This window comes from Phodopus roborovskii, unplaced genomic scaffold, assembly GCF_943737965.1.
Source record: "Phodopus roborovskii unplaced genomic scaffold, PHOROB, whole genome shotgun sequence".
NCBI lineage: Eukaryota > Metazoa > Chordata > Mammalia > Rodentia > Cricetidae > Phodopus > Phodopus roborovskii.
Window position 1 is genome coordinate 1303932 of NW_026126434.1, and position 26359 is coordinate 1330290.

Sequence of the window (26359 nt, forward strand, 5' to 3'; positions counted from 1 at the left end):
GAAGGCAGCCCTGGCCTGTGTTCACACAGCACGACTTGAGTGGGAAATTACAGTGCCAAGAATTCCATTGTGGGTGAGGCTTTTCTTAGGAATAAAGGGCACCCTTGGCAGGGATCAGGAATAAAGGGCACCCTTGGCAGGGATCAGGGTGTTTAGCTGTCTTGCTGATGAACTATCAGGTAAGAAGAACAGAGCATGCCAGGCCCTGGGTTTCCTAACTACAGCAGAAAGATGGCTCACTCGCCCAGGAAGGAGACCTGACCATTCTCTCCCTGCTCTTGAATCTCCAAGCACTTGCGGGATGAACCCAAGCCACTCTTCCCTCCACTTCTGGGGCAGGCTGTGGAACAGGGGCTGTAGACAAGCAGTTAATACTTTCCTAATTCAGTTTCTGCCACTGGAACACACTAATATATAGTTCAGTATGAAAATTAGAAGTGCAAAGTTTTTAACAATCTGCCTAGGACATGGTGAATATTCAATAAATGGCTGAGCCTTATGACAGCCCTTTTAAATATCCTACTTTGTGCTCTTAATGTATTTTTCTTTCTTTCTTTTTTACAGTAATATCAACTACAGAAATATTTTTAGCACACCCACTCAGACTCATAGCTACAGGAATAATGTTTTTGAAACCGTTGTTTTATGGGCAAATATATAACTCACAGTGAATAGAAAGGCTCTTTGAACTTAAGAAACGATTACCCACAAAGAGGGAAAGCGAAATGTTACAGGAAATGCAAGTATTTGATTATGAGTGATGGGAACAGAGTGTGAAAGACGCTCCTGTCGTTCTCTATGGGAGGAAACACACAGTGGTTTTCTCTTGCTTCTAAAAACCCAAAGCTGTGGAGATCAACAAGTTAGGCATGCAATTAGTGAGCCTGGCTAGTTAGCCCATTGCAGCAGGTGCTGTTGGTCCGCTTGAAAAGGATCCGGTTCCATCCACTCTCTGCTTTCTGCCTGTAAAACGAATGCTTACCGGGTTTGACCATGAAAGGCATTGACAGCGGCATACAGGGGGCTTGCAATAACAATTGCTTTTAACTAATGGTGACAAGTCTGCTCCACCTAACCGAGGCGGCCCCGACCAAATGAAAGAGAAAAGGCAAAAGCCCAGCAGTGAGGCCCAACTTCACCAGAGGCTGAAATAAGACAATCAGAACCAAAGTTAGCTTCCCTCCCTGCAAGAGTGCTCACACTAGCAAGGCCTGTAGTCCTGTTGGCCAGGAACAAAGATGGGAGGAACTGTAGCACGGCCCTATTTTAACCCTGGTCAGTGGACCAGGATAGCACTCGGGCTGCAGGTTTTTGTGTGACGGTGAAAGATGTTCCCTGCATCACTTTAATATGTGAGGTACAGTGAATCAGGGCCCATGCGCAGCGGGGGGCTTCTTCCCAGAACCAGATGAAACTTCCCCTCGGCCAGCAAGCTTTGTTCTGAGGCTTGTTAAAAGCCTGACCGTTCCTCTGGGGGAGGCAGGGAAAATTTAGGGCACAAGGCAGCAACTAATATCATAAGTTTTCCAAACTGTAGGAGTGAAAGCAGGCTGTGCCAGGTAGAAGGTAGGCCACTTCCAGCAACCTGAAGAATGTGAGGATTATCCAGTTCATGGTGCAAGAATTGGAGATTTTGTTAAAGTTATTTAGATTCCTGCTTAAACATGAGGAATGAGAGAAGGGTGTTTAGAAGACAGTGAGACACACCTGAGAGTTTGTGTGTATGTGTCTCAAAGAAATGTGCAGAGGTGTGTATACAGGTGTACAGAGGTGTGTGTACAGGTGTGCAGAAGGTGTGGGTACAGGTGTGCAGAAGGTGTGGGTATGGATGTGCAGGTGTGTATACAGGTGTGCAGAAGGTGTGTATACAGGTGTGCAGAGGTGTGTGTATACAGGTGTGCAGAGGTGTGTGTACAGGTGTACAGAGGTGTGTGTACAGGTGTGCAGAAGGTGTGGGTACAGGTGTGCAGAAGGTGTGGGTATGGATGTGCAGGTGTGTATACAGGTGTGCAGAAAGTGTGTGTACAGGTGTGCAGAGGTGTGTGTATACAGGTGTGCAGAGGTGTGTGTATAGGTGTGCAGAAGGTGTGGGTATAGATGCCTCAAGGGAGTATGAGCAGTCAGGTGTCTTAACCTTTGACATACACAACATTCTGGGAGCCCTTGAGTTACATCTCCCAAGGGTGCTAAGACACCATCTCCATCCTTTTACTCATTTTATAAGTGAGGTAAGTGAGGAGCTGTGGGTTGCCTTGGAAGTACATCTGATAGGAACATGATAAGATAAAACAAACAGTAGCTCTAGGGATGCACAGGGGTCTGTGCTTTCTCTGTAAATGGGGTTTTCTCCTGGGAGGCCTAGAAAAATTGCAGGGCCTTACACGATTATTGGGCTGGAAAGGACCCACTCCCATAAGCTGTTCTCTGACTCACCCTCTCTGTTTCTTGATAAACAAAAAAATCCTCTAAAAAGAACTACACTGTCTTTTATAACCCTTGAGATGGAGGCTGTGTTGTGTGTCAACATCATAACATTCCACTGGAACCTAAGGGACTTGGGGCTCTTCGCAGTCTTTTCTAGGGATGTATAACCCAGCGTGCTTCTGAGACACAAATACTTTTATAGATGGTAAAAAGAGTCATAGTTTACACTCTCCAGAATGTAGGGTCTCACAACTACAGTTCCTGGCCCCTGAAGCTGCAAAGAGATTTGAGGTTCTTACTGTGAACAGCGGCAGACAGCAGTACACTGTAGATTTGTGAAGTGACTGACAGGTAAGAGGCTCACAGGAAGTATGCCTTCCAGGAATGTCATCATAGGAACTATCAGCAGGGCAGGAGCCAGTGTCTACATCTGTAAAAGGGTTCTTCATATCCACAAGTGTATCATGTGTGCCTTGGACATGTGTGTGTGCGCACACATGTGTGGGATGGGGGGCAATATGCCCAAAGAGGTCAAAAGAAAGTGTCATATCCCTGAAGCTGGAGTTCTAGACAGTTGTGAGCTGCCTAACATGGGTGCTGTGATCTGAACTTGAGTCCTCTGGAAGAACAGCAAGCACTCTTAGCCACTGAGTTCCAGAAGTCATTCCATTTTCCCACAGATTTTAACAGCTTCTGTCAAGTGTTAGGGTATGAAGCCCAGTTCTCCAGAGAGCATCCTTCCCTCTCCTCTACAGCTGCTCTTGTCCTCTGGGACAGGGAGTCAGAACCTACTAGCTAACACTCAAGAGTCTTTGTTATTATGGTAAGCCCTCAATTTGGTCTTGAGACACTGTGAACTTGCCCCAAATCAGCACTTAGGAACTTTTAGATGCACTCTGCCGCAAAAGGGCTCACTGGGAACACTTTAGAACCAAACTGCAACCTGCCCTTTGCACCCAAGAGTCACCAGGTTTTATGTTAATACATTGGCACACGGACTTGTGCACTAATTTTAAATTTCTGATTGAAGACTTGAGGAGACACAGCTGTGTCCTCAGCACATGTATGCCCTGGAATGTTTCTAGAACCTTCGAGCCCCCACCCCCTTTCTTTTTGGAATTATTTTCCTGCTAAATTGCATATCCCCATCCTTCGGAGCAGTCTAGAAGAGACAGGATTTCTTTCTGTTCTATTGTGTCCCTGTGAACGCCTTTGCAATTGAAAAGGAGGCCTCTGAGGGTGGCAGGCAGGGAGTCAGCAGAAATGACACAAAGTGAGGAGTGTGGCTTTGTGACAGCTCACAGAGCTAATGAGGCCAAGGTCAGGGGTTCAACCCTGAAAAGGCAGGTACTTCAGTCAATTCCCCGCCTGAGAACTGCACCCCTAAACTAGTGCGGATTTTCTCAGAATCCACAGATGTGAGGGCTGCAGATGTGGGTGGGAAAGGTGCCTGTATGATGCTTCCCAGGGCAAGTCTGTGGGAGGAAGGAGAGACCTGGGCATGGTGGCCTCCCACCAGCCCCAGAGAGTGCAGGCCTGGATGGGCCAGACAGCCAGGCAACCCCAGAAGAGCCAGGGAGGGTGGAACTCAGTCAGGCCCTGTTCTAGGTCCGGTTAGTCCCAGGGGAATATCAGGACACACAGCGGTGCAGAGAGCTGGCCAAAGCCAGAGGCTGGCTCTGCAAAGCAGGAAAAGGGCTTTTTGAAAAAATTACAAGGGCCTTGTGAAACAGATGAAAGAGAGCTGGGAACAGGTGCCGAGGTCACCTCCATGCAGAATCCACCCTAGGTGCTTGGAGGGAGGCAGGAAGAAAGTTGGTCGAGAAGGGTGATTATTTTTTTTTTATAGTAGCAGGAAGAACGAGGTGATTAACCCTAGCACAAAGGACGGAGTCTGAAACCCTGAAGTACAGTGCACATCTTCTTGGGCATTCCCCCCTACTTTGAATTCTAAAACAGACTCAATTCTCATCAATCCTGAGTTTTTCTGAAAGCCAGATTTAGGCCTGATCCTGGGTCTTTACAGGGGAACTGCAGGCTTTTTTTTTGTTTTTTTTTTTTTTTTTTTTTGTGTTTTGTTTTTTTTTTTTGTTTTTTTTTTTTTTTTTTTTTAAGCATTTTTAAAAGGTCTTGGACAGGAAGTGGGCAACTTGCTTGTCCTGCAAGAAAGCCACCCAGAAATTTCAAGGCTTTAAAGGAAAAGAGGTACAGGTGTGCAGAGATGTGTGTACAGGTGTGCAGAGGTATGTATACAGGTGTGCAGAAGGTGTGTGTACAGTTGTGCAGAAGGTGTGTGTACAGGTGTGCAGAGGTGTGTGTACAGGTGTGCAGAGATGTGTGTACAGGTGTGCAGAGGTGTGGGTACAGGTGTGCAGAGGTGTGGGTACAGGTGTGCAGAGGTGTGGGTACAGGTGTGCAGAAGGTGTGGGTACAGGCAGGGACTGAGGTGACCCATGTGCCTTCAGGCATGATGTTATGACATCCATGCAGTGACGGTCCACACAGAAGAGTGTATATGGCTCTTCATCAGATTCCAAGCACCCTCATCCGCCTAAGACACAGAGTGAAGGCAGCTGAGCCAACCGACTTTAAAACGCTTTAGAAATTCATGAAAATACCATGGCTCAGGCCTGCCATCCCAGCTACTGAGGAGGCTGAGCAGGATTGAAAGTCTGAAGGCTATCTAGACTAGAGTGGGTTCAGGAGCAGCCTGGTAAACCTAGGCTACACATCAGAGCACTAACCTTTAACCCAGCAGAGGCAGGCAGGGTTCCAGGACAGCCAAGGCTACATAGAGAGCCCTGTCTCAGACAGAACAAAACGCAAAAAATTAGGAAAAGGACTGGGGACACAGTTTGGTGGCCTGCTTGCCTGGCACCTAGGATCAACCTCTGACTTGGGGGAGGCATGTTAGGTTGCTACCTATCAGGGGAAGAGGGAAGGACAGTAGGCAGATTCGGCTTCAGAGCTTGTGCAAACACACCCATGTGCACGTGTGTACACACACAGAATCATACACACACACACACTCACACACATCCTACTATCTAAAGAAGAATAAGGGTTTGACTTTAGCAGCAATCCTTGGAAGAATCAGAGTGGAGGGAGGAAATGGGAGCCCCAAGGTCTCATTAGGAACTTTCTGAAGGACCCTGCCTGTGTGGACAATAAACAGTGAAGATTAACCCCAGAGACCATTATCACTCCGGAGTACACAGAACAGTGAGTAGAGTTCGTACACACATCCCAGAGTCCCCTCTCACCTAGCAAAGCATTTCCCTGGAATTACAGTATTTTATACACAAGTCAGTGCAGTCAGAAAACTTGAGTGGCCAAGTTCAAATAAACAATAAACCAGATTGCAGTGTGACAGCATCCTCAGACTGCTGGGTACCTGACTTCCACTCTCACCTTAGACCAGACTAGCTTGGCAAGGTGGGCATTTGAAGGCTAAGGTTTACAGGCAGAGTAACCCACTGTCCACAGACAGTAGCCAGGGAAGAGTGGCTACCAGAATAGAATCCAAACCCATCCTATCTAGAGCCAACAAGTCCCTGCTTGGCTAGCTCTAAAAACAATGGGAGTGGTAAGGCAAGAACTCTTCACCAGATAAACAAATGGACAACTCCTGACCCCACCCCATACCAGGGCCCTGCACACATACCCAACCCCTGAACAGCTTCCCCATGGAGCTGACTTCTCAGCCTTCTTTTTGCTAGCCTTGACCTTGCTCAGTCACTGCCATCTTTCTGCCTCAGCCTCCCAAGCAGCTGGGATTCCAAGCCTGTGTCACAAGTCACCTGTCCGTATTCTTGAGTGTCACTTTTAGAGGACATCCTTGGCCAGTGTGTCTTCATCTGATGACTTATTTAATAAGCCCAGACTTAACAGATGAGGGCAAATACTCATTAGTGCACATTACCACTTAGAAATCATGATGACTTCAAACCATCTGAAGTCATTTTTCGCCTGCCGGAGTAAGAGCAGCATGGAGTACCATATCGTCTTCCAATGGCAGACAGGCAGGATCTGTTTCAGAGAACTTTAAGAAAAACAGCACCAGGTTCTCACAGTCAAGTGAATCTACTAAAGCTTATTCTGCCAGGTTAGGCAACAGTAGAAGCAAGACAGACACACTAGGGAATAAACCTGGAGGCGTGAGGGCAAAAGTCTAACTACTCATGACAGGAGATCCTCATCACTTCAGTTCTTAAAGCAAGCAGTCTGTGTGAGCAGACAAGGCCCATGCAGCCCCACTGCAAAGGCCAAGAGGGCCTTCAGGCTCTCCCACACACTCAGAACAGAAACCGTCCTTGTCACATGGTGTCCCAGGAGCAAGAGAATAAAGATCAAGAGAAAGGAACCTCTGTCCCTGGAGGCAGAATGAGTAGTTTAGTGTATTCTTGTCAACATCTGGCTACAGCTGGGCCTTTCTTTCTGAAGCCAATTAAAGCAAGAATCAGAGGACTGTTACATATGTATGCATGTGTGTCTCCTTTAAGAGCCTGGCAGAACGTTAACTAGTGAACAAAACACTTACATAAACATAAAAGAGAATGTGTGTGTGTGTGTGCCTGTGTGTGTCTATATGCGTATCTATGTCTATGTGTGTATCTGTGTGTGTGTGTCTATGTCTGTGTGTGTGTCTATGTGTATGTCTGTGTGTGTGTCTGTTTGCGTGTGTGTCTATGTGTGTGTGTCTGTCGATGTCTGTGTGTGTCTGTCTGTGTGTGTCTATGTCTGTGTGTGTGTCTGTGTGTCTATGTCTGTGTGTCTATGGGTGTGTCTGTGTGTGCATCTATGTCTGTGTATCTATGTGTGTGTTTGTGTGTGTGTCTATGTGTGTGCCTGTGTGTATGTCTGTGTATGTGTGCCTATGTCTCTGTGTGTGTGTCTATGTCTGTGTGTGTGTATTTATGTCTCTATGTGTCTATGTCTGTGTATCTATGTGTGTGTGTGTGTGTGTGTGTGTGTGTGTGTGTGTGTGTGTGTAAGAGGGACAGCTCTAGCCTGGACATTATTTATATTTTTAGGAGTTGCCTCCTAGCAGCTGAGGCAAGATCTGCATGTTCCCAAATGTCACCTACCAAACTGAGAAAACGTGATACTAATTTAAAACTCCCAGAAAAAAAGATCCCCCTCTTGCTTCCCACACAAAGAAGAATCCTATTTTGTAAAGAGCAAAAAGACCCCCCCCAAAAAAAATATCATTATTTCTTGGTTAATACAATATATTCTCTCATGAAGAAATTATGTTTTTCCTTCCAAGTGAGTTGAATTCTATGTAGAGGTGGCTCATTAATCTTAAGTGACAATCTTCTCACTATACTTATGGCACAAGAAAGGATTGGGGGGAGCTTTCATCTGAGGATGAGGCACTTGGACTTCCATGCACCCCCAAACATTTTTAGAATGCTCCTACTCCTGAGGCCCCACAGAGGCACACTGTCTAAATAACATACACAGACAAGCTCTTGGTCATATACAAACAGGAGACTGAGTTATGTAGTCTATTAGAATGACCTAGCAAAACTAATCAGATTGGATGCCGTAAGAAGACTGTTGTAGCTGTGTGGGTCTCCTGAGTTTTATTCCTTGTGCAAAACTGTAGTTGATTTCCAAGGACTCTGGCTGGTGAAATTTACAGAAGACTTTGCAGAATGGGGCGACTGCATGGGGCACCATGGGAGAGGGAACTGGGGCAACAATTTAGGACATTAACCAATGTCAATCAGAAAAATAAAAGGAGAAAAAGATCAAAGTTCTTAACCAATGGCGGATTCGGGGGCTGACTGATTTGAGGGTATTCTCAGAGGCGTGCACACATATGTGTACAACCAGGACACTCCCAACAGAAGAGAAGCACGATTTCAGGAGAACTGGCAGGCACCATGAGCCCCTACTATGCACTCAGCAAGGCCCACACCATCTCACTGCACACTGTGGTTTCCTGCAAGCACCAGGACCCCTGTTGGAGGCCCCTTCTGTGCAGGGTGACCCGCTTTGCCCCAGTACTGCAGACACCCACACGCAGCAGACTCCCAGCCACAGCGAGGCTCGGAAGATCAAGGGACAGTCGCAGCAGCCTTTTTAACTTTGGGAAAACCCAATGCTCACTTCACTCAAACGTCGCAAAGTGGTGCCATGACCCTTTAGCTCTTGGCTCACCAATTCAAAGAGGCACATCACATACAGCCCTTCCGCTGCCCACGGCATGGTTCTGCGTCTAGTTCCTTTCCAGGTCCCCCCAAGCGGAAGACAGTTCTAGCAGGGAGTCCGGGCCGATATTACTCTAATATTCAGCCTTTGTCCATTCTTTTGTCGTCTTATTATAGACCGAGGTTGAAGGTTGCACTCAGACCAGCCCTCAAGAGGTACCTGCAGAACCTTAAGTTCTGCATCCCCCCCCCCCCCCCCCCGTTTCAAAGATGAAGTTATTGGCCTTCAAAGCAAAAGGCAGAGTCCCTTCCTCAGGCTTCCATAGAGGGCCTGGGACAGGCTGAACTCTAAAGCCAGACCTCCTACCTCAGCAAACTTAGGGAGCACGGAAGTAAGTGTGCGTGGGTAGCCCTGAGCCAGGCCAGGATTCAGCCCCCTGGTAAGCTCCTGGTGTATACAAAGCCACTCTTCTTCTCTGGGCTTTAGTTTCCCAACTGTAAAATGATCTCTTAAGATAAAGTGTGCCTTGTAAAATGAAGAGCCGGTGCATCAAAGCTACCTCAGGGCTTAGCATATGTATATGGATACAACTTCTACACACACAGCTCATATATGATGTACTGCAAATATTCCCCCAGTAACCGTGTCCCCCCTCATTCCTATCCAAGGAGCACAGACAGTCCCATGAGGCGTCCCACACCTCCCCTTCTAAAGAGTGACCGGAAGGGTCCCAGGCTGATTGAGTCGTCACTCCTTGGTAGTGGGGGAGCCGCCCATCTCGGCCCAGCTAGAGAGCCTAAGTTAAAGCGGACTCGCGTGGGGCGGCGCAGGCCGGGCTGCGGGGCAGGCCGTGGCAGTGCGGAGTGGCGCACGTGGCCCCGCGTGGCCCCTCCCTCCCGCACGGTCCCCGCACGGTCGCCGCCGCGTACCTGGCGAAGCAGCACTCACAGTGGTGGCCCCGCTCGCCCACGGTGAGCACGCAGGCGTAGGCCGGGCAGGAGAAGAGGAGATCGCCCACGTGGAAGGGTCGCAGCGCGCGGAGCCCCCGGCCCTTGCCCGCGCTGCAGAAGCGCTCCAGGCCACCGCGGGCCTCGGCGCGCATGCTGGCGGCGCTGCGGCTGCGCGCTGCGGGGCACGCGCGTCACGGGAGGGCGGGCGGGAGGGAGGCAAGGAGGGAGGGACGGCCGCTGTGCGGCCCACGCCGGCCTTCAAGGAACTTGGGCGCTCGGCTCGCTCGGGGCGGGCGCTGGGCCCTGGCCGCGCCCCGGAGCCGCGGGCGGGCGGGAGGGCTGAGCAGGGAGCGCGCCTGCCGGCGGGGATCTGCGTACACCCACCAGGCTGAAGCCACGCGACTGCTCCGTGGGAAAGACAAGCAGTCCAGGCCACCGCCCCTGCTGTGCCAGCAGAAGGTGTCCCCGTGTAAGACCCAGGCTGCTTCAGCAGGGCGTGAATGAACGTGGTTTGCAGTTGCTGAGCAAAAAAACAGATCTCTCCCCTCCCTGGGGACTAGAGACAGCTAGTTCATTCTGGAACCAGTATAAGGGGCCATGCCCAGGTTTGGGTTACCCCAAATTTTATGTTCCGAGATTGTAACAGCTTAATAAAATGTAATGTCTGTAATAACACAACAAAGTCATAAATCAAGACACCAAAAATACATCCGTGGGACCATCAGGTAGGCTGGCTACAGAAGAGAGGCAACCTCACGGTAGGCCTCTCTCGGATGCTGTCTGACTGCATTCTTAGTGTTTGGGTTGGTGTGAGCTAGCGAACTGATTAATGCCCCAAAGGCTTTACCTGTTACTCACAAAGATGTTAGGTTAGACCCAGAGTATACAAGGAGTGGCTGTCAAAGACAAGCGTGGGGGAGGGAGACAAAAAAAAAAACCCTGTCATTAAGCTCCAGACCTGCAACATTCCAACCTCTCCACAACAGTTGATCAACTTTGCAAAGGTTCTATGTGAGTTGTAGTTCTTTCCCAAGCTTTTGTTCACAGGCTAAATCATAAAATGCAGAATTTGTGGCACTTGAACAAAATTAATAAACCTTCCTCCAAGGACAGGACAGCATGGGTGTGGATCCTTTTGCCCAAATTTATATTTTATTACTACATTATTATTTATTTTTTTATTTGAACAAGTTCATGTGTGTGAGCATGCACCTATGGCATATGTGTAGAGGTCAGAGGGCAACTTGCAAGAGGTTCTTGCCTTCCATCCCACGGAGCTTGGGATTCAAACTCTGGTTGTCCATCAGATTTGGTGGCCTTTGTACACTAAACCATCTTGCAGCCCCACTAAGCATGAACTTGTGGGCGTCATTGGGTCATTGGACTATAAACTTGGACAACACTCTGAGTGACAGGTGTGTGACTACAGCAACACTCCTTTGACACAACCTGCCAGAGGTGTCTCACTCTCAGAAAAGATGCTTGTCCCTGTGTCTCAGCCTGTTCTGTGCTACTGTAACAAAGTACCAGAGAGGCTGAGTGATTTGTGAAGAAGAGTTAGGTTTGCTTAGCTCGCAGTTCTGGATGCCTAAGTGGTTTTTCTCAAACCTTGGAGTTTTCTGAACATGCCCCCATGCAGATCTTCAGTGACTTTTTGGACTGTCATTTGTTTTGCATTTTAGCATTCTGGTTTGGGCTGGGGGAGGAGGGAAGGTGTCTTACCAATACAAAGACGAAAAGATTTGCATAGAAGTAAACAAACATCATAATTGTAAAAGGGCATACAATCGACTGTTTCAAGAACTCACTGTGCAGAATGGCTGAGTAATTCATACACACACACACCCCCACACACACACCACCACCATCACCACACACACACACACACACACACACACACACACACACACACACCATTTTCTCACTCTGCATGTTTTGTTTTGAGTCAGGCTGGCCTCAACCTCCCTATGTGACCTTCATATTTGGATCCTCCCGTCTCTGTCTCCATGGTGACAGCATTACAGGTGTGTGGCACCACACCCGGTTTCATGGGGGCACTGGGCACTGAATCCAAGGCATCTAGGGCCAGAGGTGGCTGTCACAGGAGAACCATGGAAAACAAGCAGCTTCGTTTCAGAAAAATCCGTATGAACTTGAGTGACTCGAGATGGGGAAACAGGCAGTGAAGTAATAGCCATAAAGTTAGGAGGCTCAGTTATGATAAAAACCATGCTTAAAATAAATGGCCAAGGCATGGCTCCCAGCCAGCCGGGACAGACTGATGACAGCACCCTCCACACAGCTCATGCTTGTCACTCTGCCACTCAACGGTCTCACATTCCGTGAAGGAAGGTGCATGGCTGCCAGGGCCTGTTGATCATCTCCTGTCCCGTTGGCCCCATGATTTGGGAAAAAACAGTGTGGGAAGAAGGTTTGGAGCTCCTCTGCCTTGCGCTGAAATGCAGACATGGCTCAGGATGAAGGCCCCATTTGCTTAACTGCTCAAGCCTGGGAGTTCATCTAATCCATTTGTAAAGCATCCTTCCAGCTGCAGATTAACACGTGGAAGAAACAGCTCTGGGCTAGGAAATAAAGCCCTAGCAGAGAGGGACCAGAAGGGAATATGGACCAGGGCCCTGCGGCAGGCTGTTGTTCCTCTATAAGGACTTTATCTGCTGAGCATGAGCAGAGGAGATCCAGCACATTCGGGGTGCCACACCCACAGATAGCTGAGATCTAATCAGGTGCTCACACTGTTGTAGGAAGGTACATTTCCAAAGGCACTGGGTAACAACAATATTACCGGTGCCTCATACCTAGCAGAGAGCGTGTACACATTACCTTGTATGGCTAAGAAGGAGGCTTAAAATTCCATCCCAAGGTCCCTTTACAGCAAGGCAGAAGGAGAGTCAAGGTGGCCAGAAGAGGAGGTAGCACCTGCTGTAGGACATGGACAGACTTGGTGTGGCCCTGCAGTGGAGTCTGCCAGCAAAGAAGCCTGTCTTCCTTCAGAGCTCCTGCAGGGAGCATGGCCTATGACATCCTGAAATCAGTTCAGGAATGCTATGTCCAGATGTCTGGCCTGCAGAACCATGAGAGGTACATTTTTTGCTTTTAAAACTGCTGTGCCTATGGTCAGTTGTCACAGCCACCAGAGGAAAGCAATAGATACAATTCTTCCTCCCAAGGAAGAACAGAAAGACTGTGGGGTAAATAGGGTTTAAAAAGACACTGGCTGCAATTTCTGCAGGTAGGAGAGCATTGGACATCCAAGGGATAATTTTATTTAGCACACATTTACAGAGCTCTGTGTGCTAGGTACCTGTGAAACATTTTCACTGAGGGGCCTGGAGAGGTGGCTCAGTGGTCAAGAACAGTGGCTGCTCTTGCAGAGGACCAGGATTGCATCCCAAGAACCCAGAAGGCAGCTCACAACCATCTCTAATTTCAGTCCTCCTCTGGCAACCTAAGCACTACAGGCATGTGGTATAAACACACATAGGCAAACCCCACTTCACAACACACAAATAAAAATTTTAAGATTCTCCTTTAATCCTGCTATTGGCACGTTATAGATTAAGACCTGAACTTAAAATTCTTTGTTGAAGGCGGGGAATGTAACCCAGTGGAATTGTGCGTATTTGACTTGTACAAGGCCCTGAGTTTGGCTTGGATCACTACAAAATTTAAAAATTACTTGTCTGATAAAAGCCAGTATACTTGGTAGTGAGTCTATACCCTGGAATACTTCACCGTGACGTTTCCCAATGAGCCAGAGCCTCCGACCTAGGCCAGGATATCCCCATAAAAGTGACAGGGTAGAACATGACATGTCTGTGCCTAGGAACCAGACTGGACAGTTCTGTGTGGGCATTGTGGTGCCAGGGAAGAATGTGGACTGGCAGGGTCAAATTTTTGGTTCAGAAAGGCAGTTTTAATGATTTAGTAGACAATGACTTAGGCAGTGGTCCGGGGAGAATGCTGGTGTTCACAAGGGGAGGAAGAATAGGTTTGAAGATCTTCTCCGTGGCAGGAACTGGTGAGTTAGGGAGAGTGACGGGAAAGGACAAGGGCAAGCAGAAGCCATGGGAACTATGTTAGATGAGAATGGACATTTGCCTCACCCAAGCCCTCAACTCCACTTCCCATCATCATCCCAGTGTTGATTCCACAGGAGAGAGTTTGGCTCTTGATGCTTTGTGTTTAGATCAGTGCAACAGCATCCTCAGAAGTATGACTGGCAGGCTATTGCTAGAGATGCTAGCCAGGGACCATGCATTCCAACTCCGCACCTCCCTTATCTCTTACCTCTTGTTTGGCAGCCTTGGCTTACAGAAGAAATAAGCTTGCAGAGTAAGAGTGTAAACTCTTGAACTTCAGTAGCCTACAGTGTGGGATTGCAGAGACATCAAGATCTCAGCCCTCCATCATTGAAAAGTCATGCTGAGGTAGGAACAAGGAAGGAGACCACACAGAAAAGACTCCCCAGGCCTTTGGTAAGGCAAGATTGGAAGGAAAACCAGAGTTCACGAGCTGTGTTCTCCTGCCAGGTGGATCTGGAGGAGTGGAGGACACGGCTGCAACTCTATTGAAGTGACCCTAGTCTTACATAGACTCCAGAATTCCCTAAGTAATAGAAAGGGCAGCAATCAAGAGTTTCTGTGTAGGAATCTGGAAAGTGACTTCCTAGACATCCAACAGGGCCATGCCATGGTTTGCAAAAGTTTCCTCCGTCCCCAGTTTGCACAGTTGAAATTCTAGTGAGAAGTGTGGTCTTTGGGAAGGAAGTAAAACCTGAGGGTGGATTCATGCCCACTTTAGAAAGACATGGAAAGGTTAGCTGACCCTTCTACTGTGTTCTGGCACAGGAATGAAGCACTGTGTTTGAGGAAGGGGACCTACCTGAACTTTATTCTTGGATGTCTTGGTCTCCAGAACTGTTCACCATCACCATGGTGTTTTGTTACAGCTCTAGAACATGATAAAACACTTCAGAGCATGGCTAGGGATAAGAAAAGGGTGTGTCACATGGAAGCTACCAATCACTCCTTCCCATCATGGAGCCAACCAAATGTGGGTGTGATAAAGACTGACTGAGATGACATTTGTGTCATTCATCAGAACTTTCTGTTTCTTTATCTTTTTTTAAAAAAGATTTGCTTATTTATTATGTGGACAGTGTTCCATCTGCATGTATGTCCTTAGGTCAGAAGAGGGCACCAGATCTCATTGCAGATGGTTGTGAGTCATCATGTGGTAGCTGGGAATTGAACTTGGCAATCTCTGGAAGAGCTCACAGAACTCTTAACCGCTGAGCCATCTCTTCAGCCCTTACATAGTTTCTTAAACACCCCATTTATGGATGAACTTAGCCTTTCCTGTCTCTCCCAATTCCACATGTCTTGGTTGTTGCTATCACCCACATTGACTTCAGGTCACTGCCTCAATACAGTGTTGAAGACAGCAGACCAGTCACCCTTTCCTGTCTCTTATCAACACAGGACTCTTCTCTCTAGAAAAACTGGCTCAATGGTTAAGAGTGCTTGCTGCTCTCCCATAGGACCTGAGTTCAGTTCCCAGCACCCACATCAGGCTGTTCACAGCTGCCTGTGATCCTGGCTCCATGGCTACAACGATGTCTTCTGACCTCTGTGGATGCCTGCACTCATCTGGCAGATAGACACAGTCAAATAAATCTTTAAAAACAAACAAACAAACAACAACAATAAACCTGAGTAGTAGCACACATTAAATCTCAACATTCAGGAGATGAAGCCAGTGGATTACTGTGAGTTTCAGGCCAGCCAGGGCTACCCAGAGAAACCCCGTCTCAAAACACCAAAAATCCAAAAGCTCATCTAATTTGAGGATCAGTTGGTAACATCCCTTCTGTGGTTTGATTTTCTTTTGGGATGGCCAGCTCACAATTAACGATGCAGGGACTCCTTATTAGTTATGAAAGCTTGGCCTTTAGCTTTGGCTTGTTCCTAGTTAGCTCTTATAACTCAGTTAGCCCATATTTTTAAAAATCTACATTCTGCCACATGGCTTTTTCTTTTTAACCCCTCCTCTATTCTATATGTCTGACTTGGCCCAAGTCTGGCTGGCTTCTCCCCATGGCCTCTCTTCCTCCCAGAGCTCAACTGCAGGGAGAGTTGAGTCCCTTGTGCATAATTCACACCTGAGCCCAGCTGCATGCACTGCAGTGTTTTTTGCCTGGCATGGTTACCCCAGAAAAGACTGTCCATACTGGGGGATGAAGGCCAGAGCAGGTTCTTTTGCTTCTTAAATTTCTCTCTCTCTTTCTCTCTCCCTCTTTTCCTCCCCCCCCCCCCCGTGTGTGTGTGTGTGTGTGTGTGTGTGTGTGTGTGTGTGTGTGTAAGTGCACAAACCATGGCATGTGTGGAGGTCAGAAGACAACCCTCAGGAGTGTGTTTTCTCCTTTCATTATGTAAGTCCTGGAGATCAAACTTGGGTTGTAAAGCTTGGCAGCAAGTGCTTTTAGCATAGAACCATCTTGCCAGCCCTTAACTATCTGATTCTCGAGTGGCCAGATGTGCTCTGCTCTCCTATGGGCCTAAAGCTGACCTTGCTGTGTTGATTCAGGTACTATAGTACTTTTGAACAGATACTTAACATTGCACAAAAAGGCCACACAGATCCAAGAGAAGGTCCTGCTGCTGACACGGCTGATCCTGGGTAAGGTTCATGGGCTTTAATTTTATTTTTTCTCTCTTATAAATCTCACTACTTTCTTATCCATATAACAACAACAACAACAACAATGAACAACAATGTACAAAATGCAGCAAAGTTCAGAGCTCTGTGACAGTCTCTGCTATGAGCCATGAACCACTTTGTTATTTTTGAGGCGGCAGTGTCATCTAGTGGCCGCAGGAGGGGGCTGGATCAGAACTTGACTTTGTTCCCAAAAGCCATGGCCTTGATCTCCTGCACCTCCAGGAAATCCTGTGATTTCACGTGAGAGCAGAGAGCCCAACAAAGAGGCAGTTGAGCCCAACACTTTTGGTCTCAGAGTGTTATCTACCTTCCAGGCTCAATATGTACATCAAATTTTAATACAATTGTCTACTATTTCTTTTGTATGAGGGAAGAAGAAAACAGGAATACAAATATTCATTGCTATGAGTTGAAGAATCCACGGAGAGTGGACATGGCAGAATGTCAGCAACCTTCCCAGAGCAGATGCTCAGGCGTTGTCTTGATGGGAGACTATGCAATGCTTAGAAAGCCTGTCTGTGCCTTAGCTAAGTGGCAATGGCTTTAAACACTTGTTTCTTGGCAAACTGTTAAGATAAAAGTGGACACATTAGGTTTTCTTCTAAGCTTGGAAAGAGCTCTTTGCTTGTTAACACATAAGCTTGTAGGGTTAAACACAGCTTAGACCTAAGTGATTACTTGAATCTTTTTGGATAGTAAGTACCTTTATCTCACCATTTTATGAACTCTAAGGAGAAATGGCTCAGAAAGTGCCTGCTGACAAGTGGGACAGACTAAATTCCATCCCTGGGACCCACACAGTAGAATAAGAGAACCAACTTTGACCTCCACATGCATGCTGTGGTATACCTATGCGCCACACACATACATACGCACACATCCACACCCACACATATGCACTCACATAGTCACACATACATACACACACACACACTCACACTCATATACACACACTCACATACACACATATATATCCACACATATGCACATATATACACACATTCACATATATACACACTCACATACACTGACACATATACACTCATACACTCTCACATATACACACATAACATACATACATATACACATATATAACACTTAACACACATAACACTCCCACACACATATATACACTGAAATGCAGTAAGACATTTTAAAGAAAGAAATCTGAAAAAGAATGAAGCACGTCTCCGCCTGCATCTCTGAAGCAGAGCTCTTCGAAAGCATCAGATGAGACTTCTTTTGCGTTTTTTGCATTGATGGCTGCTCTTCAGCATCATCGTTGTTTCTTCAGCATTAAACTAGGAGAAATTGAAAACCGAAAGGGCAAAAATAAATGAAGTAGGAAAAATAAAGAAGAGTTCAGAGCAGCTTTTAGAGTCAAAGGATGGAACACCGAGGAGGCCGTGTAAAAGACAAGTTGTGTGGCCTTAATCATCTCCTGATTTATTGGTGCCTAAGGCCTCTTTTGGATGCTGTGGAGGATTGGAAATGAAGTTAGAGCCAGACCTTGTTCTCCAGGAGTTTAGAATCCAGAGGAGGAAACATATAATTAGAACGCTATAAAAACCATTAAACATTCAGCCTGAGGCTCTCGGGGTGTCAGTTTTGATCGCTACTGTAGCCCCAGGCAGTGCCAGACAGGATGTAGGTGCTCAATAAACACTACTTGAAGGAATGGATAATACAACACAGATGGTATTCTGCCATTTGGGAATTATTAACAAACACTGGCTATCACAGGAGCAGACAGCTTTCCAGCACTCTGGAATCCTATTTTTAAAGTAGAAAGATGAAACTCACCCCGACACACTCTCGTGGACAAGCTGGTTGTTTCTCAAATCCATCAACTGCTCTGCCATCTTCTTTGGGGAAAAATTATAAACACAGTTCTTAACACCCTGGGCCTCAGGAAATTGAGAGACTTGCACTAGAAGAGTGCTTGTAGAGACAGGGACAAACATGGAGGAATCTTTTAGGCAGTTGCTGTGAGGGAGTAAGTTTGTTTTCAGGGAAAGAGTGGCAGGAGAGACATTCTGGGCTATGGCAGCAAGAGCCTTAGATGATACAGATGTAACCAGTGCACAGCCTACCTCCTGGCACCCACAGACCACACCTCCAAGGAACCTCCACCTCCCAAAGCACTGCCAGGGGAAACAGGGGCCAAGTGTCCAAACACAGGGGCCTCGTGGGGGCATTTCAAACCATAGCAGCATGATCAAGGTGTGCGCCCAGTCCCCAAACCAGACTTCAGAGTTTCCTGAGTTTAATCGGACTTTAGGGAAAAAATATTACGAGCATAATAGTAGAGACCTCTACAAACTTCACACAACTTGAGTGGTGGAAATGTGGGGGAATGTGGAATGGAAGCTCATTAAAGTATTTTAGTCTAACATTTTATTATTTAAATTGACCACAACAATAATAAATTGCCTTAGCTCCAGGAGAAAAAAATCAGGTCTATTTTTCATATTTTAAATCTTTCACTGTTTAGAAACAACCTTTGGGATACTTAACCAATTGCATTTCATTTCTGCTTGTGATGGAACACATTGCTAGAAGGACCCTTTTTCTCCTAGCCATGGCATTTAAAAATGGTGGTGCCTCTGTGTGTGTGTGTGTGTGTGTGTGTGTGTGTGTGTGTATGTGTGTGCGTGTGTGTGCGTGTGCTTGTCTGTGTGTTGAATAGATTCAGAGTACATAATATACATGTATGAAAATGCCATAAGAAAAACTATTATGAAGCATAATCACTACATGCTAATAAAAATACATGAAAAATAAAAATGTTATATGGCTCCAAGAAAAAGTATGGAAAAGGCTCCAGCACTGGCTAAATTTTCATCAATCTGCTGGAAAAAGAGAACCACAGAAAAATGGATTCAATGTATCACTTATATTCATAACTATAAGAACTGACTCATTTTCTAGAACTGACATGGTAGTCTAACAATTGCGGTCTCAGTGCTGGGTAAAGAGGAGGCAGGTTGTTGTGAAAGGCCTGGGGTGGGGTGGGGGGGCAGAGTGGGGAGGTCTGAGATGCAGGGTGGAGTTCCAGGCTTACACTACTCAACGATGCCCTAATTGTAAAAGAAAAGGAAGTTGTGGTGAGGACATTTCCAAATCAGAGTGTGGAGGGCTGTGTTTGTGGGGCTTCAGTTGAGCAGGCCGAATTGCCCATGGCTCCTACCTGAGCCAGGGAATGTGGATTGGGAAAGGCTAACTAAAGACATTAAGAGAGAGACAGAGATATAGGATAGTGTAGGAGGGTAAAGAAGGAGGCATTCTTTTTCTTAAGTACCCAACCACAAGAGGGATGGCAGAAGACTTCTATAATCATGTATAAGGGACAAACAGACTTAGTCCCCTTACTTCTCCTGGTAGCCATACCTGCCATCAGGGTCAAGAGTAAACACACTTGAGCCCAGGTATGTTGTTATTTAGATAAAGACATCGGCTACCAAGGCCTAAATATCCTGTAGCAGACAGCTTTAGACTAACATCTAAGGACAGTTTTAAACTCTCTGATCCTGAGGCAAGGTGAAATGGACCCCTCCTTATAGGCTCTAATGTCAGAGTGCCTTTTGAATATGTTTTATTATTAATTATGAATATACATGTATGTATGTGGGTTTTACACATGAGAGCAGTACCCACCGAGGTCAAAGGCACTGGGTCCCCTAGAGGGAGTTGCAGGTATGAGCTGTCTGCCATGGGTGCTAGGAATCAAACTTGGGTTCTCTGTAAGAACAGTATTCTTAACAACTGAGCTGTCTCCTGGTCTCCTCCTGGCTTTCTGTTGTTGATTATGGGAACAGAAAGCAGTGCTAAATGTTCTAGGTAAAACCAAGATTGTCAATCTTCTGTGGACCCCACCACCTTTTCAAAACCATCACATTTGTCTTTTGAATTTAGAGGCATGGATGACACAGATAGCCTCATGATGTCATTTCCACTTTTCAGAACTGTTAGCAAAATGTTGTTTGAGTCTTTAAACAAACTTGTGCTAATCATTCAGACTTAAATACCTTAATTTCTTTCAGGTCCTGGTCATGGGCATGGGTGTGTATCCCATGGCATTTAACACGCCAGATTATTGTAGGTCAAGAAACACAAGGGCACGTGCAGTTGAATGGGGTTACAACTTCTATTATGTTTTTATTCTTCTATGCATGCTCAAATTATTGTTCTGGGGGAAAGGTTTTCCTTTTTTTTTTCCCAAAAAAAAAAAGTGGGCCCCCCGGTCCCCCCCCCCCCACAACCCCCCCCACCCCCCCCCCCCCCCCCCCCCCCCCCCCCCCCCCCCCCCCCCCCGCCCCCACCCTTTTTTTTATAAAATAAAAAACCAAATATTTATTTGTTTACTGGGTGTTGCTGCATAATGTTTGAATACAATCCTCCTGCCTCAGTCTCTTGAGTGCTGAGATTATAGGTGTGTGCCACCACACCTGCCTGCTTAAATTTGTGTGTGTGTGTGTGTGTGTGTGTGTGTGTGATGTATGTGCAGGCTCTCAAGGAGGCCAGAAGAATGAATTGAATCTTCTAGAGTTGAAGTTGCAGGTGGTTGTAAACTGCCCCAGCTGGGTTCTTGGAACTAGCCTCAGGTCTTCTGAAAGAACAGCAAGTGCCCTTAACTGCTCCAACTGACTTCTTTTATTGTCAGTAAATGTTGACCTGCACCATTACTCATAACAGCTACATACTCTTTTATTATACTGTCATTTCTTCAACCAACTTCCAACTTTACAGACACAAAAAGGGATTGTGTTTGTTTACTTGTAAGACAGGGTCTCATTGTGTAGACTTGGCTGGCCTATAACTCTTGATGTAGACCAGGCTGGCCCCTAGCTCAGAGAGGTTTGTTGAAACATAGTCCAAGAATAAAGTCACGTGAAGGGAATTCTGAGTGCTTGTGAGAAACCTCCGTTTCCTCAGAGCATGGAACTGTTTTTGGAATCATGTCTCCATGCTCCTCCCAGGCGTAGCAGGTAGGGGATCTTCACTTCAGTTGTTGTTAACCGTACACCTCTATGGGAAAACATGTTTTTGTCATGTGTGGCTTGTCCTTGTGATTGAACACCTTACCTGTGATTCTTCTTAAAGCTCAGAGTCTACATTGTCCGAGGCTCTGAATACAGTTGGCTATTGCATGACATTTTAGTCTGCCTCATTTTTAGGCTCCATTCCCCCAGGTCCCACTGCCAATTAGAATGGTAAACAGATATCCACCTGCCTCTGCCTCCTGGGTGCTGGGACTAAAGGTGTGAGACTCAACATCTCCTAACATTTGGAATTAAAAATAAAACTAGTTCTCCGCCCAGGGGTGGCCCCACCCACAACAGGCTAGGCCCTCCTCCACCTGTCAGTTAAAATGTTCTACAGGCTTGCCTGAAGCCCAGTCTTATGAGGGCATTTTCTTGACTTAGGTTCCCCCACTCTCTGTGATTCTAGCTTGTGTCAATCTGATATAAAACCAGCACACTGACCCTTGTCAGTTTGACACACAACACATCACTGCTAAGCCAGAACCTTTCTGATTGGTTCATCAACAAGATCGCACATTAATAAAGACATCAACATATACAATCATTTTTAAAACAACCTTACAAAATCAAACACCTTAAAATTTTGTCTCTTTAAGCCAGGGTTACACAAAGAAACACTGTCTCAAAAAACAAACAAATAAAAAGTTGTCTCTACAGAAGGGAGGGCCTGGGCCCTATCCTAAATGACTTGACAGATTTTGATGATCCCTCCTAGAAGGCCTCACCCTCCCTGTGGAGGGGGTGGGGAATGGGATGGGAGGGAGGGTGGGAGGCATGGGAGAATGGGAGGGAGAGGGAACTGGATTCCATATGTAAAATAAAAAAAAAAAGTAAAATCAAACAAACAAATAAACTAGTTCAAACAATGCCTTAATGATTTTCTAAAGGAATCACTTCCCTTTTGGGAGGTGTTGCAGACCCTGCCTCTGGCAGTCACAGACAGCGGCATGCTCAGATGGATATTTTAAATTCTTACAGAAAATTTGCTTAATTTAATGTTTTCAAACTTTTTTTGAGTTCTGGTAAAACATGCCTCCCCTATAAAAAACAACAGCTGTTAATATTTGACCAATGGGCAAAGTGGCAGAAATGCATTGCTGCCATTTTTCTAGGTGCTCCAGAAAAATCTCGAGGAATTATTTAGAGGAAAGAATATATTTTAGATATTAGTATCTCTATGCTACGCATTGCCAGGTTAGATTCCAGGGAAAGTAGTGCTATCCAAGGTTTGGATGGTTTTTGTGGGAGTACTGAAGGGCTTGTCAATGTTTCTTTTAAATGATACTCATTCATCTCAGACCAGAGAGATGGTGACTTAGAGGGCAAAGGTGCTTGCTGGGAGCCAATGACCTGAGTTTGATACCTGGACCCAAGGAGGGAACTAACTGTACGCCATCCTCCAACCTCTACCAGAACATCATGGCAAGTGTCTGCCATAGATAATAAATAAACACATGTAATTTTAAAAGCTATACTCATCTCTTAAAACAAAAAGGTTACCTGAATGAACAGAAAAAGAAAGTAGAGGCTCTAGTTTTGGGTTCTTCCATGGGTTTGGTGGAAGAGGACAGAACATCAAATGCCCACAGGGAAAGGCAATAGACAATAGCCAGGAAGGAAGCAGAAATTAAGACAAATTAGAGAGGCTATAAACACACGAAATAATTAAAGAAAAATGCGTGGTGGAATAGAGAAAGACACAAAAATTCTATTCATGACACATAAAAAACCAACCTGAAAATAATCTGCTTGAGTTGGGTTCCTTTTTTTTTTTTTTTTTTTTTGCCTCTCTTCTCTAATTGTCGTTTTCATTTTTATTTTTAAAATATGGAACTAGAAAAGAACAGAAATACTAAAGGATCAGACAAAATTAGAAGAAGAGGGGCTTATGGAGGAGGAGGAAGACAGTGGCCGAGACGAACAAAAGCAACAAATAGATGAAAGCCGGCGAGGGAGCGGAGGGAATGTTCAGTCTGGCCTGGAGGAGATCATTACTGGCTCAAGTGCTGGGAAGTGGACAAAAGCCAGTGTGCAGTGGGGTCAGATGAGAGAACCGGGAAGAATCAATTTTTTAGCTCCTAGGATCACAATAATTCACTCACAGGTTCCCCCAGACACTGTTACTTTAGTTCTGGTCTTAGCGTGTTGGGATTCTGCCTATATTAGGGTTTTTTTTTCCCCAATAAATGAAAACCAAAAAAAAAAAATCCCATGTGCAAGTTTCTTTGCCCTTATTTTTTTGAACTGAAAAATAAAGAAACGGTAAATTTTCTCTCTGAGCCGACCTACTCGCTGGGAATGCCACCATGTAGAAATCTTAATAATACATTCGGTGCACGCCGATTAAAAACAGAAGGACTTGGTTGGCCAAGGTCACGTCAGCTGCCTTTCCCTCTCAGTGATTTTGTGTATATTTTATCCATAAAAGACAAATTACTATGAAAGGCTGGCAATATAGGTTTAAGAAAGGCAGAGAACAAAGTGTGTTCCTTGCTCTTTGAATTTCTTAAAATTAAGTTCTTAGGACGCCTGCTGCTCGCCTTCAAACAAGCCACCGTGAAAAGTCCTCTGTGAAACCCAGTGAAAGGATGAACCAAAGAGTTTCACTTATTTAAAAAAAAAAATAAAGAAGAAGAAGAAGAAGAAGAAGCTGTCCACAGGAGAGAGAACATTCCAGTCTCCCAGTAGCCATACTTATTAGCTAAATTGAATGCCTGTGGTGGGTCTCATGGGGGCACATGGCACCAGGCTCTTTGTATTACAACTCAGCCAGAGCCTTCATTCCCTTGTAATTAAGGGCAAGGGGCCAGCCAGTGATGTGATGGGAAGCAATTATGTGGATGAGGCTTCACTGTCAATACTTTTCAAGAGTTTGTGTGCCTGCACTTGTGTTTATCTGAAACTCCTGTTGAGCCCCCTGGCTTGTCCTTGGTGCTGGTGGTCCATCCCCCAACTATAACCATAAGTAATACTTACGAAGAACTTACTGTGCAGGCAGCATTGCTCCCGGTTTTGTAAATATGTGTTCATGACCCATCTTCTCAAGCTCTGCCACAGTTAAAGGTTCAGTCCTGAGTCCCCAGAAGCAGACAAATGAGATGTGGTAGACCCAGGACAGACCAGTGGGGCCACAGCAGGGAGTAGATGGGACAGGGGAGGCTGCTGATTAAGGGTATATTTCAAGCCAAGTTCTTTAGGTGACAGCTTTGACCTGGTCTTGTCAGGTGGCTCTGGTGTAGACCTGGAAAGAAGGTGTGGCTTCCATTGTGCTGTACAGCCTGTGATTGACAGTCTTCAAGAGCTGCAAGGAAGGTGTTAAGCTCATGATCTGTGAGAGGGGAGACAGGTACACATGAATGAAGGCTAGAAGTACCCCATATAGTCTCCCACAAGGGTGGAGCTGTTGCTCCCTACAAGCATGTCTGATCAAAGTCTCTTACCTCTGAGTCTAAGCTGCCTTTCCTCTCCCTTTGGGGTCTCCAATGATTGTCATTTATCAAGAGGGGATGAGGCAGAAACACTACACTTCCCAAACCAGAAACCCAAGCTACCATAGAGCCTGTGTACTTGGGAAAGATGTAAAGCTGCCTTGCATTTCTCCCACTCCACTCAGCTACTCAATAGAAATGGTTGTTTACAACTATAAAGAAAGCTAACACTCACAGAATACGTTCCAGGTACTCTTATGTGCATCACTCATGTTAATCTGTTTGCACAATCATTCTGTGAGGGGGTGAAGGGGAGCCAGGGAGCAGCCAGGCATTTCTCAGCTAAAGAGCTATAGCTTGACTTGCACTCACATAGGTCTGTCTAGCTGCATAGGCCAGGCTTAGAGTCATGTCATGGTACTGCCTCCTTACAGACATGAAGTCATGCATTAAAACTTTAATTTTTAAGAAGGCATTTTGCAAAAAAATTTTAATTTAGTGATGATAAAATTGGCTCAGATACTTAAAATATGTCAGTGATATTACAGACAAGGAGGGAGAGAAAGAGGAGGAAAAGGAGAGAGAGAGGAAGACAATGATTATACAGAATATGTTTCACTGTCCACAGTTAACAGTCTCTAGATAAAAAAAAAGACTTGGGAATTGTTCATGAATTATATACTTGTTAACATGAATTCCCATTTCCTTAAGTACAGTCTTTTCTTGTTTCTTTTCTTTTCTTCTTTTTTTTTCCTTTCAAAACAGGGTTACTCTGTGTAGTTTTGTAGACCAGGCTGGCTTGAACTCACAGAGATCTGCCTGCCTCTGCCTCCTGGGTGCTGGGGCTAAAGGCTTTTCTTTGCAGTTCTACAAAAGAATGTTTTTATTCTTAATTGCCATTCAGTAAAGTGTTTTAGTATAAAACCATGATGTCATCCCTAAATTATTATCAAACAGTCTAAGAAGACTATCTATGACTGCATTTGTGTGATACTTGTAAGTCTGTATGTCCTAGTTTTAGTGTTATGGACCATTGTGAGTCTAGGGTGTGTGCTGGAATTGAACCTGGGCCCTCTACAAAAACAACTGAGCCATCTCTGCAGCCCCTGGAAAAAAATATTCTTTGGAAACCCCTCAAAGTGGTTCTCTGACCTCCACATGCCTGCCATAAGAAGCATACACTCATATATACATAATAAAAGAAGAAAGTAATGATTGTGAAGGAAAAGTAGAAAAAAATTAATCAAGTCCAAGTTGAGGTTTGGACTCTATTGTTCTAAACAGCATCCCCAGGTGTGGTGGTTTAAAAGAAACCACTTTCAAAAGGAGTGGCACTGTTAGGAGGTGTGGCTTTTCTAGAGTGGGTGTGGCCATGTTAGAGGAAGTGTGTCACTGTGGAGGTGGGCTTTGAAGTTTCATATGTGGTCAAGCTATGCCCAGCGATTAAGACCACTTCTTGTTGCCAGTGGGTCAAGATGTAGAACTGGCAGCTCCTTCTCCAGAACCTTGTCTGTCTACACACCACCATGCTTCCCACTATGATGACAACGAACTAAAACCACTAAACTGTAAGTAATCAAATGTTTTCCTTATAAGAGTTGCTATGGTCATA

General features: G+C 45.7%; 2 protein-coding genes across 2 annotated transcripts in view; one reads left to right on the top strand and one right to left on the bottom strand.

Annotated features, from left to right (window-relative positions):
* The window catches only part of Smyd2 (SET and MYND domain containing 2), a 41892-nt gene extending 32179 nt beyond the window's left edge, over positions 1–9713 (bottom strand). The window contains exon 1 of the mRNA XM_051186610.1: positions 9513–9713. Coding sequence (XP_051042567.1) covers positions 9513–9685 — 173 coding nt within the window. The 5' untranslated portion in view covers positions 9686–9713. The remainder of the gene's footprint in view (positions 1–9512) is intronic.
* Ptpn14 (protein tyrosine phosphatase non-receptor type 14) overlaps positions 1–26359 on the top strand; it is a 185231-nt gene that overhangs the window by 118275 nt on the left and 40597 nt on the right. The window lies entirely within an intron of this gene.